This window comes from Euprymna scolopes, chromosome 37 (genome assembly GCF_053919585.1).
Source record: "Euprymna scolopes isolate OS-2025 chromosome 37, ASM5391958v1, whole genome shotgun sequence".
NCBI lineage: Eukaryota > Metazoa > Mollusca > Cephalopoda > Sepiida > Sepiolidae > Euprymna > Euprymna scolopes.
In genome coordinates this window covers 11,538,970-11,558,193 of record NC_136518.1, presented here as the reverse complement: position 1 = coordinate 11,558,193, position 19,224 = coordinate 11,538,970, and the positions used below count along the sequence as shown (strand labels likewise).

The window sequence follows — 19,224 nt, the reverse complement described above, 5'->3', positions numbered from 1 at the left end:
GACATAGTTACTTTTTACTGCCTTCGTTCAGGATTGAACTCAGCATCTTTGGGTAACTGTAAACTTTGATACAACATCTAGGACCACTCGGCCATATGTCACTAGGACTAGAGAATCAGCAACTATGTCCCAGAGCCTAGCTGGAGTCCGAACACGGTACCCCTGTAATAATAATAAAGGGTTGGGTTCGAGACTCCTAACAAACGGTTCCCCAATTCGATACAGAACACCTGATGAAGGCGGGAGGGCAAAACGGCCGAAACGTTGTGACGATAACAACCAAGATGAGGAAGTCAGTCCGACAATCTCAATCAATCGATGATTATAATATAAAATAAATTAATCAATGATTATAAAACAAAATAAAACCACTTGATTATTAGATCAAGTTTTTGAAATCTCCTTTGACAATAACTTTCCAGATTAAGAAATATTAATATAATTATTTAGAATCAGAATTTGTTAGAAATAAGATGATTTTTTACTGATTTTGATTCATGGACAAAGTTGTTTAAAAATATTACACAAAAAAATTACTGGTAGGATTTACACAAAACCTATGACATGTTCTCCTTAAAAAAAATACCAAAAAAACTGACACCTGTTCACTTGTTAAAATCTATAATTATTTCTACAATCCAACCATATTTCATATAAATAAACACCATTTTGTGCCAGACTTGTTCACCAAGCTTCCTACATCAATGTCCAACAGTTTTTGTTTTATAGCCAGTCAAAAAAAAGAAAAAAAAAAAAAAGAACAGTTGACCTTGACAGGAGTAAATCAACTAATTCCTAAGCATGCATACATTTTTAGCTTTTCTTTTATCCATCTGGTGATACCTTAGACGGTAATTACAAATGCTGAAGCATTAAATAATGACTAAAGTTCGAGCGCCGATTGCTTTGGTTTCAATTCCAGCTGATGGCATCAGACGCATTTTTTTTTCTTTTGAGCTCATTACTATACATATTGGGTACAATATAATAATCAATAGAGAATTTGCCCTATAATGATAAATATGAAATCTGCATGAATTAAAATATCATATTTAAGTGAATTTGATGACTGGGCAACATCAGACGGCCTGCTAGTAATAAATACGAAATCTGCACAAATATTATATTCAAGCATGTTTGTAATTGGGCCACAGTGGGTAACCACTACTACATAATTGGTACAATATAATAATCAATATAGAATTGTTTCTATAATAATATATACAATATCTGCATAAATTAAAATATATTTAAGTGTATTTGATAAAATAGTTTGTTTTTTTTTAAATAAGAAAAGTAAATTTTATGAATAACAGAAGAGCAACTGCATTGTCCGCCATTTTGAAAATAATCTAAAAAAAACAAAACAAAAACAAAAAAAAAAAACAATGTGAGATCAGGCAATGTCAGGCGGTTTGCTAGCCATTAATGAAATTCAAAATCTTTTCTCCAATCCAACCATATTTAATACAAATAAACGTCTATGCCTGGCTTATCCACTAAGGTTCAGTCAAAAGTGTCCAACAGTCTTTCTTTTATCACTGTACTAGCATGGGTGCCCGGCGTTGCCCGGGTGTTTGGAGGTGTATGCTGAGCAAAAAAAAAAAAAAAAAAAAAAACAACTACAAAAAACGGTCAATTTTTTTAAACTTTGACCCCTATTATGACTCCTTAACATTTGTTGTTTTGGGCTCAAATAAAGTTATTAAGTTAGATCCATGTCCAAGGAACCCATATCTAAAATTTCAAGTGTTTAGACCCAAAATTGGCTGAGGAGTTTGGTAGAGTTCTCATAGGTCAAATCGTTGAACTTTGACCCCTTAACAACCAAATTTCTGGCCGAAACCCGATCGCATAGATTTTTCCAAATCTCAGTACCCTGTATATCAAATTTTGAGTCTGTAGACTGAAAATTGACAGAGTTATTGCGTAGGGAAATGTAGACAGACAGACACTTTAACTTTTATAGATATATAGATAATGGTAAACCCACATGGATATTATAGCATGCAAAATTGTCAACAGCTCGGACGCACTCCTTTCTTGTTACTGTTCTGATTTTGTCTGTGATGGTTTTCTTCAATTCAGGAATATTCTTGTACTGTTTTGATAAACTTATTTTTGAGATAACTCTTCACATAAAAGTCTGGGGGCTTTGATCCAATGAGTGTGAAATCCATACAGGATCACAACTACTCCTGATAAGGGAGCACATGTAGGATAATTTAGGGTCTTCTCTGGAGATGTCCCTATTACATAGAAAGCCATCTTTAATGTAAGTACATATTCCATGCCCATAGTGATCTTTGGGGTTAGATTTTGATGTTAAGTTAAGAGTATCCTTTAATTACAAACTCATATAGGGAAATAGTCGGTCCAATGTCAGTTTTGCTTACGAATAGGTCTGGTTTGGTCTCCTTGAGTTTCAACCTCTGGAAAGTTGGAACGTGGACCCTTGATGTTAGAGGAGGAGACATAGGGGGTGAGGTCTACATTGGAAGTTGGAGTTCTTGGTTTAATTGTGTATTTTTTCTGGAGACTTTTCATGATGGAGTTTTGGGATTTGTGGAATAGGTCGACAAACTTGGTTAGAACAGGGTAGAGAAGGAAAGTAATGGGAGAAAAAGAAATGAGGAAATATTTTTTTGTAGCCCATGATAAGGTAAAGCCGTAATAATTACCCACTCATATGGCATCTCGAAGCCCCATCAGAAGCTACTGTATGGTCCAGAATCCATTCACCAAATGGTAATACAGCAGCCCTAATACTTTGCACCTGCTGATGGAACGGCTTCCTTAGTGGTTAATTCAAGGTTCGGGTCCCTGACTATCAGGCAGATAACATCAGCATAGTTAAAACGTTTACCTCCAACACCCTTATTAGTGACATGGCTACAAGGATAGACATAGAAACAGAAAATTTCTGACATTTTTGGCGACTGTTCACACAAAATGCTGCCAACTTAGAATACAGCTTTTTCTTCTCCCTTTGTTAGAAAAATCACTCATTAAAAACGAGGACTGATGGACAAATTAGGAGAAGCAAGTGTTACCGATAACGTATCCATAATGCATTGTCTACTTTCCAGTTGACTACAATATGGTTGTCTTAAAGTCCAATGTAAACAAATTCTTGATGAACTGTCCCCTTAATTAATCCAATTTACCAAATTTCCACTACTAACAACTACTATGCTACTGTCTCAATGACTACCACAATCATTAACCCTTATCCTCGAGTGACCTCCACGCCTTGATAAGAGATGACTTCTATGTAAAAAACATAAAAACTCCTTTTATAATTTTATATCATTCTGTTTATAGTATCAATAATGATATTTCAAATACAAAAAGTAGAATAAAATAAATAAAATACCATTTTTTGTTATTTATTCTTTAGTATGTCTGGGAAAATAGTTAAAAAGGGGAATGGCATAAATAAATAAGCGTACCTCTTGCTGCAAAAGTTCCCATTCCTTTTCACTGACGACCCTGCGTCCTTCCAAAGAAATCGTATCTGGTTTGGCTTTCACACTGGCCAGCAAGGAATTGTGAGCTTCAGCCTCAGGAGTTGGATCTGAAAAATGATTCATTCAATAATTGGATTTCATTTGTCCACATAAATTTTAGTTGTACACAAATTGTTTTTAAATTATTTACTCAATAATAAATTAATAATTTAATTGATCTATTATATAAAGGGGAACTGTCTGTGTGTTTGTATGTTCACTAAAAACTTTTCTCATACGCATCGTACACGCACCAACTCAGCATCATTAGAAAGTGCAATCTCTTGGACAAATAATATCAAAAAATCTGTTAAAAATGGTCAATTATTTTGTGTAGAAATATCATTCTCTTTGAAAAGAGGGGGGGGGTCAAATAAAAACCTGTCTTTTGATGCGATTTGTAAACTGTGCATGCTTGAATTTCATTAGGTTCTTTCGTTTTAAGTAGCTAACGTTGCATCTCGCAGGCCCATCAATAAGACGTTTGCTTACTCAAGTTATGTGTTTGTGTCTGGTACGAGTTTTTGATTTCAATTTTGCTTTTGGCTGATGCCACCCAAGTCCATTTTTTTTTCACAACCGGGCAACATCAACCACCCTCTTCCCCCATGGTCACAATCTATCTCCCCCAGTCCAAATTTTTTTTCGACTAAACTAAGTCCTCGCCTCCATTGTCACAATTTTATTTTTACAACCAGGCAACCCACCCTCCCTGCTAGTAAATAATAAATTAAGTTTATAATTTAATTAATAAACAATTGAAAAATTTACCTTCACCATGACTAATCTTTGTGCAAAAATTTCAAAATAAATTCAAAGCGTGGTTATTGAGAAAAGTGCAAACAAAAAGATAAATGATTTTGGAGCAATTTTACCCCTAAAATGTTCCCCTGGGAGGCAACCAGAGTGATCCTGGAAAATCATTTTTGGCAAAATTTACTTTCACCATGACTAATGTTTGTGCAAAATTTAAAAAAAAAAAAAAAAAAAAAAAAAAAAAAAAATTCAAGGCCTAATTTTTTAGAAAAGTGCGAACAAATGAACAAGAGTGAATTACTAGATTCAATCCCTTCTTTTTCAGGGGACCAATAATAAATTCAACTTATAATTTAATTAATAAATAATAAATTAAATTTATAATTTGATTAATAAATAACAAATTAAATTTATAATTTAATTAATAAATAATATATTCAACTTATAATTTAATTAATAAATAACAAATTTATAATTTAATTAATAAATAACAAATTAAATTTATAATTTAATTAATAAATAATAAATTAGATTTATAATTTAATTAATAAATAATAAATTAAATTTATAATTTAATTAATAAATAATAAATTAAATTTATAATTTAATTAATAAATAACAAATTAAATAAATTTTTTCTCTCACCTGAAAATACTTTGAGTAACTTGAATAAATAAAAAAACCTTTTTTCTAACCATTATTCTTAACACAAAAAAATATAATCTTTTTAATTATGATTTAAAATTTGAAAACATCCACTTTGTGTGTTTTCTCTTCAGCTGTCATCAAAACACGAGATATATAACCTCTCAAAATTATGATTAGAATATGAACTTCTAAATCTTTTCAAGCAAAGATAAGATTTAATGGTACTTATCAACCCCCACCCAAGCGTGTTTACCTTAATTTTCTTTAATTAACTTAAAACTAATATTTATATTTCAGTAACTACTGGGCTGATTTGTTTGAAATTTTGTATGGACCTTTGTCATAAGGAGCAAGGAACAAAGTATTATGGTATCTGTTCAATACCCAGTTAGTGATTAATAGGATTAGTCACCATAATACCACATTTATTATAAAAGTTGGGTATCAAAGACTTGTTCTAAGTGAATGCGTTGTAACATTAGTCCATTTTTAACAGGCTCTTGTGACGTTCCAGTCAACGTTATACCGTCCCACTGCAGTATGGTCCTGTTGAGAAGGTTTGGTTGTTTTGTTTTACAGTATATCAACTCTTTTTGGGTTTAATGCCGAACCCATTTATTTTGGAAACAGTTTTTATGCTTCATGTCACAATAAGAAAGAAAAAAATACGCTGATTGACTGCTTGATCTAATTTCAATGTTATTTTTAAAACAACTACTAATGAGAATGCACTAATTTGGTTCCTTGTGACGGAATGAAATTTACAGTATTTTTGGTACTTGTACAGTTTAATCAAGACATTAAAAAATGAAAATATTGAAAAAAGTTTATATTGTACATATCTATTACGGAATGAAGTTCTCCGGAAAAAAAAAAAAAAAAATTTCACTTAATTTCATCAGGTAGTTTTTTTTGTTTGTTATTTTTATACAGCAAAAATAAAATTTGTTATGATATTGAGCAAAAGGTTCAATTTTTAGGAAAAAAGCTAATATTAAAGATGAGGAGGGAGTGTCGGTGCTTTAAACTGAGTTATCTCCCCATGGCATGCTAAAAAAAAATCAAAGATTCAATGTTTCAATGATGTTACCTCAAGTAATAGCACCAAGCTGGGTACTCCATCAGACTAGATGAATTCTTGTCCTGGAATCCAGTAAGACGAATAGACCACTAAAAATGGTCAATTGGGGAGAAATAATGTTCTCTACTACTTTACCTGTGCCTAAATCAAAACGTAGATTCCATGAACAAAGCTTCTTTCTTAGAAGTGCACGCCTGTGGAACTCTCTTCCGTTTGCCTGTATCCCACCTGAGTACAACTTGGATGTCTTCAAGTCCAACATAAACAAATTCCTGATAAACCGCCCCCTTAAGTAAGACACTTTATCAAATCTCCATTACTAACGATTAACGCGATATTATCCCATTGATTACTGTACACGCAATAACTCTTATCCCTGAGTGGCTTCTGGGCCTTGATAAGTGGTGACTACCATGTAAAAAAAACTAACTCAGTGTTTGAGATGTAAATGAAAACTTTAATGAAATATTCGAATATCTATGGATGTTGTATAGAGATCAAGTGTTAACCTTAGGAAGTGATGCCCCTTCATTTCCTCCGAGAAAAGTAAAAAAAAAAATACGAAAACACAACAAATTGACCTTTTCAAAGAATTTTTAGCTTTTCACTCAATTTTGCTCGAAATGAACAGTAGTCGGAACGATCCAAAATACACAGGGTTCAGAGTATTTAATACTTAACCACAAGTAGACACTTGAACGCACAATTTAAATCTTCATATTACGATAGCTTAGATAAAGGTCGCTATTATTATTATTATCATCAAGCTAGTGTCTGAAAGGAATAGGAACTACATAATTTCAATTCATCGACAGTTCCGAGCTCAACTAAAAGCGTTTATTAAAACCAAAATTGTATTCATTTAGATAAAGAAGGTCATCAATGATATTTGTGTCTATTTCATTGCAATCTATATATTATATTTCTTTAAGTTTGTCTGTTTGTTCGTTTTCTCGTAAACTACTGAGCCGATCAGGATAAAATTTTGTATGGATCTTTATTATGATGGGGGTGCAGCGAACTAAGTATTATGGTATCTGTTCGATGCACAATTAGGGATTATAATTATAGTTTGGAATATTTGAATATCTATGTATCTTTAATAAAAATCAAGTGTTAGATTCAGGAAGGGGGTCCCTTGATTTCGGAGAACTTCGACTTAAATAAAAAAAAAAAAAAAAAGAAATATAAAAGATGAACTCGTCGACATACCAGTGATAGAACGCAACTGAGCCTCAGTGAGAGATGGTAGCGTAATCGTTTTTTCTGGGCTGATACGGATCGTATTTGACACAGAGTCGTTTGATGGTGTTCCTAACAGGTTGGTATCGAGGAACTCTTGGCCGTGCACATCGGAAACATCTGAGCTGGAGAAAGACTTTTTCACACTGGCATTGAGGTTGTCCTCGACAGTCAGATCGATTAGGCTGCTTGAGGCCGAGGGACTTGTGCGGTCCAGCTGTGCCTGGTCACAACTGGAAACTTTCATCAGGGGACTCTAGAAAAGAAAAACAACAAAAAAAAAAACAAAAAAAAACAGGGTTTTGTAATGGAGAGAATTAGTAAATGTAAGAATGATACTGGTTACAGAACATACTTCTGAATTAGACGTAACATATACAATGATTTCTAACCATGTGAGAGAGATTGGAAAGACAGAAAAAACTTTATAAATGGGTGCCTCATGAATTGAACGACAACCATAAGAAACGCTGTTATGAAGTACCATCTTCCTTTCTTTTACACAACAAGAATGACCCATTTCTCGATCAGGTGGTGACTTTTGATGAAAAATGGGTTTTTTACAACAACTGACGACACTTAGCTTAGATTTAGATGCTGACGAAGCTCCACAACACTTCCTGGAACTAGAGTTGCACCATAAGAAAATCATGCTGTCCTTTTGGTGGTCTGCAACTGGTTTCATCCATTAGTTTTTTGAATGCAGACAAAACCATTACAGCGGTGAAGTACTATCAACAAATGGATGAAATGCATCAGCATTAGTCAACAGAAAAAGCCCAATTGTCCTCCACAACTATGCCCGATTGCATGCTACAAAACTGACCCTGCGGAAGTTAAACGAATTAGGTTATGAAACTCTGCCTCATCCGTCATACTCTCCAGACCTTTCACCTACTGACTACCACTTTTTCAAGCATCTCAACAACTTTCTGTGTGAGAAATGCTTCAAAAACCAAAAGTGATATCAAAAATACCTTCAGCGATTCCATCGCCACCAGAACGCAAGATTTTTACGTTACTGGCATGAATACACTTGTTTCGCGTTGGCAAAAGTGTGTTGATTCTGATGGTGCTTATTTCGATCAATAAATTTTTGTTTGAGCAGAGATATATTCATTTGAATTTAAAAGGTAAAAACTGCAAGAACTTTTTTGTCAACCAGATATATTCTTAAAAAAAAAAAAAAATCATGACTTTGTCTGTCACTTATTGGTAAAAAAATGCAAGTTTTTTTTTTTATGTAAAAAAAAAAAAAAATCATGACTGTCACTTATTGGTAAAAAACAGCAAGTTTTTTTTTATGTAAAAAAAAAAAATTATGACTTTGTCACTTATTGGTAAAAACAGCAAGTTTTTTTTTTTTTTTACGTAAATAAAAAAAAAACTACTTGTTCAATTCTTGTGATTTTTGGAGTATATAAGCTTCATTCCATAACAAGTAGGTACACTATAAAATTTTTTCTTCATTTTTGTTTATTGCTCTAAGTGTCAATCTGAATAAGCACTATTGTTGTAATCGTTTTTGTTTTCTTCCTTCATTACTTGACCATTTTGGCTAGAAACAAAGTGTAGTATCTGTTCTGATACTATACTTCACGTTTACTGTCCTTGGTCAGTGGAGGGGAAATATTTCATAACTGAGAAAATTTTAATTTTTGTTCCTGTCCAGAGTGCCCCCTTTTTTTTTGGGGGGGGGGGGGGGGGGAGCTGGACTTTTCTCACATTAAAAAACTGACCTTGTGTCTACCCTTGTTGGGTTAGTTGTTTTTGCTTTACGGCATATCAACCCTTTTCAAGTTATTTAATGCTAAATCCAGTGATTTTGAAGAATAATTTTTTAATAGAATATATTTGTTTTTTTCAAGTCAGTTTCTATTTAACCCATAACAGGTACTACCACTCTGGGTCAGAGTGGACCTGGGAGTAATGGCAATTAAAGGGTGGCTCCACACTCCCCAAAGCCCGCAAACTGGGGCCTCATCATCAGATATAGTTTAAGGTCATATCCAAGACCACCCTTGTTCGGAGGCAAACAAATAGGAACAGCAGTGTCAAAAGTGATTTATGGTTTAACAATTATCAAATAAAAATATTAACAAATAGGATCTATGACAACATGATGGACACTGAATTCATGTGACGATGAGTGGACGATTATGACCTGTGCCATGTAACGTAACAGTTGTAGAAATTTATCGTAACCTTCTGCGTGTTGATCCTGGTCTTGCAGCTATCATCTATTTTCCTGTAACAGTTATTAAGAATATCAGCCACAATTATTTAGGGTTTAACGGCTTGGTACTTCTGAAGCTTACGGACTATGTTGAAATAATGATTATTATTTCGAAACCCATTTTTATTTTGAGGAAGAGGTGGGAGCTTTGTTGACCATTCCGTATTTTCACCTAACAATTCAATAAGCAAACGATATCATAGAAATTTAATTTAACTTGAAAGACTAAAAAAAGAAAAACTAGTATGGTCCATAAAATGCAAAAATACCATCAATTCATTTGGGTTTATTTCTGTACATTATACATAATACTCTGTAGGTCTTCTCTCAAACCATTCTTCACAGGGAGAAGTTGTCGCAAAAATCATCTACACTTTTTTGAAGTTCAGAAACAAGAGAAAGATTTTATAAGCTTATGTACATGTCACTGGAGACTTCCTGCATATGCCGGCTTAGCATTTAACTCAACCTCTCACATAAATCAATAATAATTTGATCTTGACCACATAGATGCCCACCCCCAAATCCACCCCCTCATAGGTCGATGGAACAATCGTTTCAAACATATCTGCTCTCCTTCACAGCTCAGAAGCAAAGCACAAATTTTGTCAACTTATCCACTACATGTCACTGGAAACTTCTTGCCTCTGGTGCAACATCCTGAACATGTTGCCCTAATTTTAATTTTTAACTCTTAATGGAATTTTCTACTTTTCTACTTTATCTAACCTCATGTGAAAAATTCCATTTTTAAGCACTTTTTGTTAAACACGCATTGTTCTAGATATTCTGCTGGAGTCGACTGAAACGCTATGTAATCTTAAACATACAAAAACAAAACAGAAGTTTTTTTTTAACATGAATGAAAACTTAAAAATGGGAAATGGACGAAAAAGAAAAACTTACATTGACAGGGCTGCCTTGTTGGTGTTGTCTTTCTAATATCTCTGCAATAACAATGGAAAGAATTTAGTCATAAAGCAGAAAAACTAACATTTATACTATTATATTACTAGCATGGGTGCCCGGCGTTGCCCGGGTGTTTGGAGGTGTATGTTGAGCAAAAAAAAAAAAAAAAAAAAAAAAAAAAAAAGATCAATTTTTTTAAAACTTTCACCCCTATTATGACCCCTTAACATTTATTGTTTTGGGCTCAAATCAAGTCATTAAGTTAAATCCATATCCAAGGGACCTATATCTAAAATTTCAAGTGTTTAAATCCAAAATTGGCGGAGGAGTTTGGTAGCGAGAGGGAGGGGAAAGAAAATGTGATAGAAATTTTAATAGAAATATATTATGCTTTTGCCCGGGGCAACATCGGGTAGCCCTGCTAGTTCATAATAAAAATAAAATAATATCGATATGTAAAATTTACGCTGACGTGAGAAAAAGACAAAGCACACAGCAAGTAGACTTTTTCTATTTAACGGACAAACACTTGAAGTTGTTACTATAGTTATAATTATCATCCTTGAACAAAAGGAAAAAAAACCCTTCAATCATTTAGCGTCAAATTTTTTTTTTCATTTAAACTGTTCTCATCTTGAGGGTTATTCACACAACGTTTCGGCCGATGTATCCTCCGACCTTCGTCAGGTGTATCTTCTCAACCACTAATAACCATGGCTAATGATACATTATCTGCCGTTAAGCATTTAAGCTACGCACCTTTCCTTCGCTTTTCTTGTTCCCTTTGTTGTTTCTCTCTCATCTCCTCTAATTCCTTCACCCTCCGTTCCTGGGCGTCACGTTCAAGATCTTTTTGTTGCAGTTCTGAAAAACACATCGATTTTGTTTTAAATGTTTTAAAGAGTTTCAAAATTATATTACAGTTTCATTTAAAAGCAAAACAAAAACAAAAAAACGTTCCGCAATTTGAAGAAAACAAAAATATATATGCAGCTAAAATTCGGATGATGGCATTATCTTGTCACTGTCTAAATTAGTGATGGGACGATTTCAATATTTTTCCCCCCGATTCCGTACTAAATTACAGATTCCGATTCTTTATAAAATCTAACCATGACCATGAAGTTGTTATTGTTTTCCTCTGATTACTGTAAAAACACATTAAAAGTGCATATATTTTCTGAAATGTAAAAAAACACACTTGTGGAAGGGTAGATTTTAGTTTTACTGGTAGTTTAAAATCAATAAATATTTTATTATCACTACCCACAGTGGAAAATTTTGTTTTAAACAAAATTAAATTAAAAAAAAGATAATTAAAAGAATTGTTTTTAGAATTGGAAAATAAGCACAAATTTTTCTGATTCTGATAACCCCAAAAGTTCCAACTTTTTTAATTCCAGATTCCGATTAATCATCTGAACACTAACGCACATATTAAACTAACCTGGGTGCCCAACCTTGCCTGGGTGTCTGTGTTGAGCAAAAAAAAAAAAGTGGTAGTAGGTAGGCAGGCTCGAACCCATACCGCGAAGAAGGAAAAGGATGTGTAAAAAAGTGACGTATTTGCTGTTGTGCCCATTGCCAAACCGGAAGTTACGTATGTTTAAATTAAGGCTAGACAATAAAAAAAAAGGGATGACTTTCGAAAATATTGGTGAAAAAAGCAACTGCTCCTGTAGAAAAGTGTCCAGTTGAGGGTGAAGGAGCGAATGTTTTTAGCCAATTTTTTCGATATTAGAGGTGTGTGTTGAGCAAAAAAAAAAAAAAGTTGTAGTAGGCAGGCTCAAACCCGTGACGCGAAGGCGGAAAAGAAAGTGGAGGTGTGTGTAAGGATGTTGGTTGAGCAAAAAAACAAAAAACAAAAAGGAAAATTGCAAGCGCAAAAAAAAAGGAGTAGTAAGCAAGCTCATATGTGTAACATGCCAGAGGAAAAAGCCTCTTTTCCTTTGGCACGTTACAAGAAAAATACACTCTTATCAATGAGCCTACCACAATTGTGAATCAACATGCGGTCGAAATAATGCCTTTTATACGTCGTTTATGCGAGTTTTGAATTACTTGAAAAAAATGTCAGCAAAAAAAACGACCCTCCCTGTAGAAAAGTCCTCAGTTGAGGGTAAGGTAATTAATGTTTTTGGCCAATCTTTTTATATTTGTCGTCCGAAGGGTCAAGCTTCAAAAGGATACAAATCTTGTGAAAATCCATCACCTCTGTCGAAAGTTTTAGACAGAAGTACAAACATACATTCATTCATACATACATTTAAACAGACAGGTGAGATTTATATTATAGATAAAGGGCAAATGTCAGTATGTTTGTGTGTGTGATTCTCCACTAAAAACTTTTCTCGGCATCATACATGCAGGAACGTGGCATCATTAGAAAGACCAATCTCTCGTACAAAAAAAAATTGTCAATTACCTTGTGTAAAAATAGTTTTCTTTGAAGAAGAAGGAAGATCAGATAAAAACCTGGCTTTCAACACGATTTGCAAACCGTACTATCATTTTAACTAGCTAAATTTGCCATGTCATAACATCTGCGTAACTGTGGGCACACATTGATAAGAGCATTTGCTTACTAACTTTAGTTATGCAGGTTCACACCCGACACGCATCTTTTTTTTTTTTTTTTTTTTTTCTTACAAAATTTTTGCTTTTGTTTTCGATTCTGGCTGATGACATCAGAGTCCCATTTTTTTAATCCCCCCCCCCCAACACCATGACAATTTTTTTTTTTTTTTACAAACTAGCAATGCCAGGTGCCCCCTGCTAGTCTTCTATATATTTATCATATATAGAAGACTAGCAGGGGGCACCTGGCATTGCTAGTTTGTCAGCACTGGCAACAAATACCAATAAATATATATATATTTTTTTTACTTTGTTTCTGTTGAAAAAAAAGTAAATAAATCTCTAGTTTCCTACCTGCAATTTGTCTTTGCTGTTCGGTGGTCAACACGCTCTCCATTCGTCGCATGTCCATCATCATTAAGCGTTGAGACTCCAAGAATTGGTCATTGGCCATTTGCCAGGTACGTTTCAAGTCGTTGTGGACACGCTTCTCATCTTCCAACATTCGACAAACTATAAACAAAATACATACAGTAATATGTATGGGTGTACATTATCGCCTTTCACACAGTTTAATAAATGAGATTATTAGAGATAAAATATGCAAGCAATTGAAAATTATCTGGTGTCACTAAGATACAAAATAAAAAATTTGAATTTTATTGATTTTATAATAAATTGTTCCCAAATCAAATTATCTTATTTTGAATTATTTTTTATATAGTTTTAATACACATTTGGATTCTTTGGACTACTGTTATCATCTTGAGTGTCATTTACACAACGTTTCTGTCGATGTAACCCCCGACCTTCTTTGGGTGTATCTTGTCAAACTCAGAAATCTGGACAGGATTCTAGAACAGAACCCTTTATTTACTTCATAGGAGTAGCATGCTCTCGTTCCGTCAGCCCTGACTGGATAGAGGTCGTAAGTAATTCACAATTGTATTTTTCGGTCGCCCACACTGAGAATTGAACCTTCAATCTTCAGGACAATATCACTTTTACAAATGACATTCAAGATGAGAACAGTAGTCTGAAGAATCTAATTAATACGAATAACCAATCCTCATCTCAAAATTTCAGAAACGTAATACACAATTGTTATGATTTTAAATGAATAAATTTTTAAAAAGTGACATTCGTTTCATTTATTTAGAGAATATTTATAGCTGATAATTATTTTCATGAAAGAAGAAAGAGAATATTTGTTTTAAAATAGGGATGGACAACGAAAGTGAAATTAATTTGCTTTTTAATCAAATAAATATGTTTGATGGAAAAAAAAAAAATTCATTAAAAAAAAAAATCAAAAATTAGTTAATATTAAAAAAAATTTCAAAAATAATAATTATAATAATAATAATTATAATAATAATAATTATAATAATAATAATAATAATAATAATTATAATAATAATAATAATAATAATTATAATAATAATAATTATAATAATAATAATTATAATAATAATAATAATTATAATAATAATAATTATAATAATAATAATTATAATAATAATAATAATTATAATAATAGTTATAATAATAATAATAATAATAGTAATTATAATAATAATAATTATAATAATAGTTATAATAGTAATTATAATAATAGTAATGAGTGAGACCAAATAACCAAGTAGTCAAGGAGGAAGGAAAGACCGAATAACTGACCAGATCTCCGCCAGATAAGTGCGAAGAGAACTGGGACCTTGGGGAGGCTTATTGCCACTCAAATTCCAGCAAAGACCAATAGCCACGACCAACGAGAAATCAAAGGCAAGCAGCTGTTGTGATAATGCTGATTTATTTGCAGATGTTATCGAAAGAGGTGGAGAGTACTGAAAACCTGGGAAGATTTGTTGTTACTCAGCTTCTAGGGAACACCACAGGCTGTTTTCAAGGAGAGATCTTTGATGACCAGTGGGAAAGCTCCTTGTGAGTTAGTAATAATAATAATAGTAATCATTGCTTTTGGTCGTTTCTAAAGGAGCAACTTCTCACTGGTTTTCTACCATCTTGTTTTGTTCCTAGCTAGACATGGCTACATAATACCCTATCGAGGTTGCCTTTAAAGTTTTTTCATACATTTTTTTTTGGCCTTCCTCTTTGTTAGGACAATAAAAGTGAAATTAATTTGTTTTTTAATCAAATGAATATGTTTAATAGAAAAAAAAATGTCAACAAAAAAAAAAAAAACAGGGGATTAGCCAATGCTAGTCAACCCCATTGGCCCTTGAAGGGTAAGATCAAAAATGTTCAAAATAAAAAGTAATTTTGAGATGATATTGTCTTTTATTGTCTTGAGAAAACGTTTTTTTTAAGTGATGAGTGAAAAAATAAAACTCAGGAAGCCTCCAGAGCACTACTGCAAGCACTAATTAAAATTAAGGAGGCCCTACTAAAAGCACTATTAAAATCAAGCTTCTACCCACCCCCCACCCCACTTCCTTGAAGAGAAAATATTTTTATGGCCTGAAAAAATATAAATCCTCAGAATCTATAGGAGCACTACTAAAAGCAGTAAATATGATTATAGATGTATATTGTATATTTATATTTAAATCAGTTTTTTTTTTTAACTGAACGGGGTTAAATTACATTTATTTCTAAGAAAAACATGTTAAAACAAACAAATATTGTTGACCTTGTGTATGCTTGAAATAGCAGCAGTGGCTTTTAATATCAAACTTAAGACAGGGCGGCCATGAAATAGGTAAGCAGACAAATTTTTTTAAAAACCAGAAGTCACAAACCACATGGACGATTTAAACGCCTAAGCAAGCTGATTTGAGTTTTATAATATATATATATATATATATATATATATACATATATATATATATATATATATATATATATATATATATAGAGAGAGAGAGAGAGAGAGAGAGAGAGAGAGACGTGGGGAAGAAGAGAGGCAGAAAGATCCTCCTATTCCCCATTTCTGACAACCCATTACCTAATCAACCTTTTTATCACTTTCACACGTTCATTTTCAACAATACATTAACACAATGATATAAAAGTACATTTGAGCCCTATGGTAGGTCAAAAAATGAATTTCACCCAGCTTAGACTGTCCCTTTTCCTATTCGTCGCCTTTTTCTTCTTTCTCCCCCTCCATCCTTGTCAATTATCGTTCCTTGTAACAGCATCTCCGATCTGACCCCCCACCCCCACCCCAATACTAATCTTCACCATCATTGGTCATTCCGAGAGAAGCAACTTTTCCTTGGTTTCTTATCACCTTGTTTTGTTCCTGGTGATGACGTCGTTTACTCCAGTTTGCTGAGGGTTTTGTTTTTTAATTAAGGGGTCACCACTTATTAAAGTCCAAAGGTCACTCTAGGATATGGGTCAATGAGTGTCAGGTGGCCGACAAGAATTTGTTTACATTAAACTTGAAAATTACCATGCTATAGTCAGTTGGGAAGCAACTCTGCGGTATTGAATTCCACAGGTGTACGGGTCGAGAAAAGACTAATACTGTGTATAATGATATTTTGTATTTTCAGTATTAATTAATAAATCCAACCCATATTTAAAAAAAAAAAAAAAAAAAAAAAAAAAAAAAAAAAAAAAAATCAACAAAAAATACATTATAGATTTTTTATTTGGGCCACTTAAATTATTCCCTACCCTCGCCTGCTTTATTTTAAAAACGAAATATATGTCTGATTATATACATTGCCAAAACTCAGTGATCACTGTTAAAGTGTGAAAAATAAAAAAATGAAGTTGGCTAACACTTAACCCTTTCAGGATATCAAACATTTTTTTTATTTTTGACATTCACATTTGATTTTTGAAGATCATTTTCTACCAAATAAACAAAATGTCTTAAAGTGTGACGGTTAACGCAGTGCTGGCTTGAACCAATTTGCTTGTGTTCAAGTTAAGTGCAGAGAAGTCAAAGAGTTACCAGTGACATATATCAAACTTGTTAAATTGGGTCGGCAAATGCACTGCTCCGAGGGATTGACAAGAGGTCACGAGGCAGGTCACACCACACCTCAATATATAAGGAAAATTCTACTTCTGAGAAGATGGAAAATTCTTGTGGGCACGACAAGAGAAGCGAGCGGATGGCAGCTCAACTGATAGCAAAATTTCCATCCTCCTACGGATGACTCAGAGAAATAGGGATGCGACTTCGACCATGGAAACTGAATAAAGATCCAATTGTCCAGATAAGTGAGACTTACGTCTGTTGCTATGTATGAGAGAGCTTTTGTTCCAAGTGTGCTGAATGTTGAGGCACAAACTACTCGAGGGCATGGTCAAGAGGTATGAAAGAAGATATAAAAGGTACGTTCTGCTTCATTTTTATAAACCCTTCAAAAGGCTGATGTGCCGTAAAAGTGAACATTGACATGCAATATAAACCTTCCATCTTACAAAAAAATTAAGGCAACTAGTACGCAAACCTGTCTATACATGATATTGCATTATTTTGTTTGTAACATTTATATTTCTGATTTTGGAAGATCATTTTCTATTGAAAGCTACTTTTTTTTTTTTTTTCATTAGCATTTGGAAACTGGAAATCCGAGGCTGTAATGGCTTACCTTCGTGTAACTCTGATTTTAGTGTCTCATTTTCTGTTTGCAGCACTGACTTCTGGGTGTTTAGGACTGCCACAAACATCTCAAGGTCGGTGCGGGAAGATTTTTCAACTTTTAAATACTTCATCAACTGTTGGATCTGAAAAGCAACAAAAAAAAAAAAATAAATAAATAAAATTCAAATCTTTAAATTAGTTTCTTTTGTTGGTTGTTTAAAGAACAACAACTATTCCTCTAGAATTTATTTTTCTACATAGTCACCACTATTCTCAATGCACTTTTCCCAGCGATGAACGATGGCTGTGCATTGGCATCTGCAGCACATTTCGTCATACGAGGGTCATTCTAAAAGTAGTGCCTCCTTTTTTTTTTTTAACTCAAAAAGTTGAAGAGCTATGAAGACGGTAATGATACCATTAAAATGAGTGACCTTCTGAGCTCTAGAATTTATTTTTCTACATAGTCACCAGGTTTATCAATGCACTTTTGCCAGCAAATCAATAATGCATCTCTGTTTCTGATGCACATTTATGACAAAGGTTGCTTTCTTAGAGTCTCACACTGTCAATATCTGCAACAGAGAGATGAAATTGTCAGGTCATGAATGCATAAGTTTTTGGGTCAAGGTTCGTTTCACATGCAGGCATGTGTTGGACAGCTTTTAGAAATTAGCTTCCAAACTTATTTTTATCTCTGACCAGGTCTTTATTTATCCCTCTTTTTCTCAAGTTCATCCTTATCGCTTCCTTCCATGACCTTTGCCTGCCGGCTGAACCTGCTACCTCAACTGTTCTACATCTACTAACCCAAGAACTTTCATCCATTCTTTCAATGTGACCATACCATCAAAGTCTACTCTTCTGCAGACCTTTCTTTATACTGCTCAGATTTAATCTTCCTCTGAGGTCATCAGATCTAAGCTGGTCTTTAAGACTCGGATTACACATCCATCGTATCATTCTGATATCATTACTCTCCATGCAACGCATGTCTTCAACCCTAACTAACTAGGTTTCACTTCTATGCATCATACTGCATACACATGCCTGATAGGTTCTAGCCTTGGTAGACAGTTGAATTGCTCTGCTAATTAGTAATAGCAAAAATTCCCTGCTCTATCGTTATTTTCATGGCAAGTGTTCGACTGAGCTCCAATCTATGCCCCTCGCCAATCTTTCACAAAAAACACTCATCTAACTAAAATCACTATCAATAAATTCCTCCACTATATATTGGTGCTTAAACCTAAACAGATTGCATCAACAAAGCTTCTTTCCTACAACTGCCCGTCTGTGGAACTCTGTTCTCGTGGTCTGCTTTTCGGCTTATTACAATATTGTTATATTCACGTTAATTGAACCGTCCTCATAAGTAATCTGATTATATCAAATTTCTATCCCAAACGATTACTATGCTAATGTTCCAATGACTACAATATACACATTAACCCTTATCCTCAAATGCCCTCTGGGCCTTGATATGTGGTAACCCCTTTGTAAAACAAAAGATACTCCATCTACTTCTAATTCTGGAGCCTATCTAGGAACATTACTTTTCTCATACAATGAGTGTTTTTCTTGCTTTAACCCTACCAGACCGAATTACTAATATACCGAGTTACCGCTAAACAGGTATTTTTCCGACCATGTTTTCGTGTCGTCAGGAAGTTAAAAATAGTTACCCAGTTGCTGCTTA

General features: G+C 33.6%; 1 protein-coding gene across 2 annotated transcripts in view; it reads right to left on the bottom strand.

Moving 5' to 3' along the window:
- The window catches only part of LOC145261083 (rab GTPase-binding effector protein 1-like), a 297,945-nt gene that overhangs the window by 90,813 nt on the left and 187,908 nt on the right, over positions 1-19,224 (bottom strand). For both annotated transcript variants that reach the window (XM_080119264.1, XM_080119263.1), the window contains 6 exons: positions 17,533-17,668; positions 13,313-13,471; positions 11,141-11,245; positions 10,379-10,419; positions 7,207-7,492; positions 3,453-3,577 (listed from right to left, as the gene is read on the bottom strand). In XM_080119264.1, coding sequence (XP_079975390.1) covers positions 3,453-3,577; positions 7,207-7,492; positions 10,379-10,419; positions 11,141-11,245; positions 13,313-13,471; positions 17,533-17,668 — 852 coding nt within the window. The remainder of the gene's footprint in view (positions 1-3,452; positions 3,578-7,206; positions 7,493-10,378; positions 10,420-11,140; positions 11,246-13,312; positions 13,472-17,532; positions 17,669-19,224) is intronic.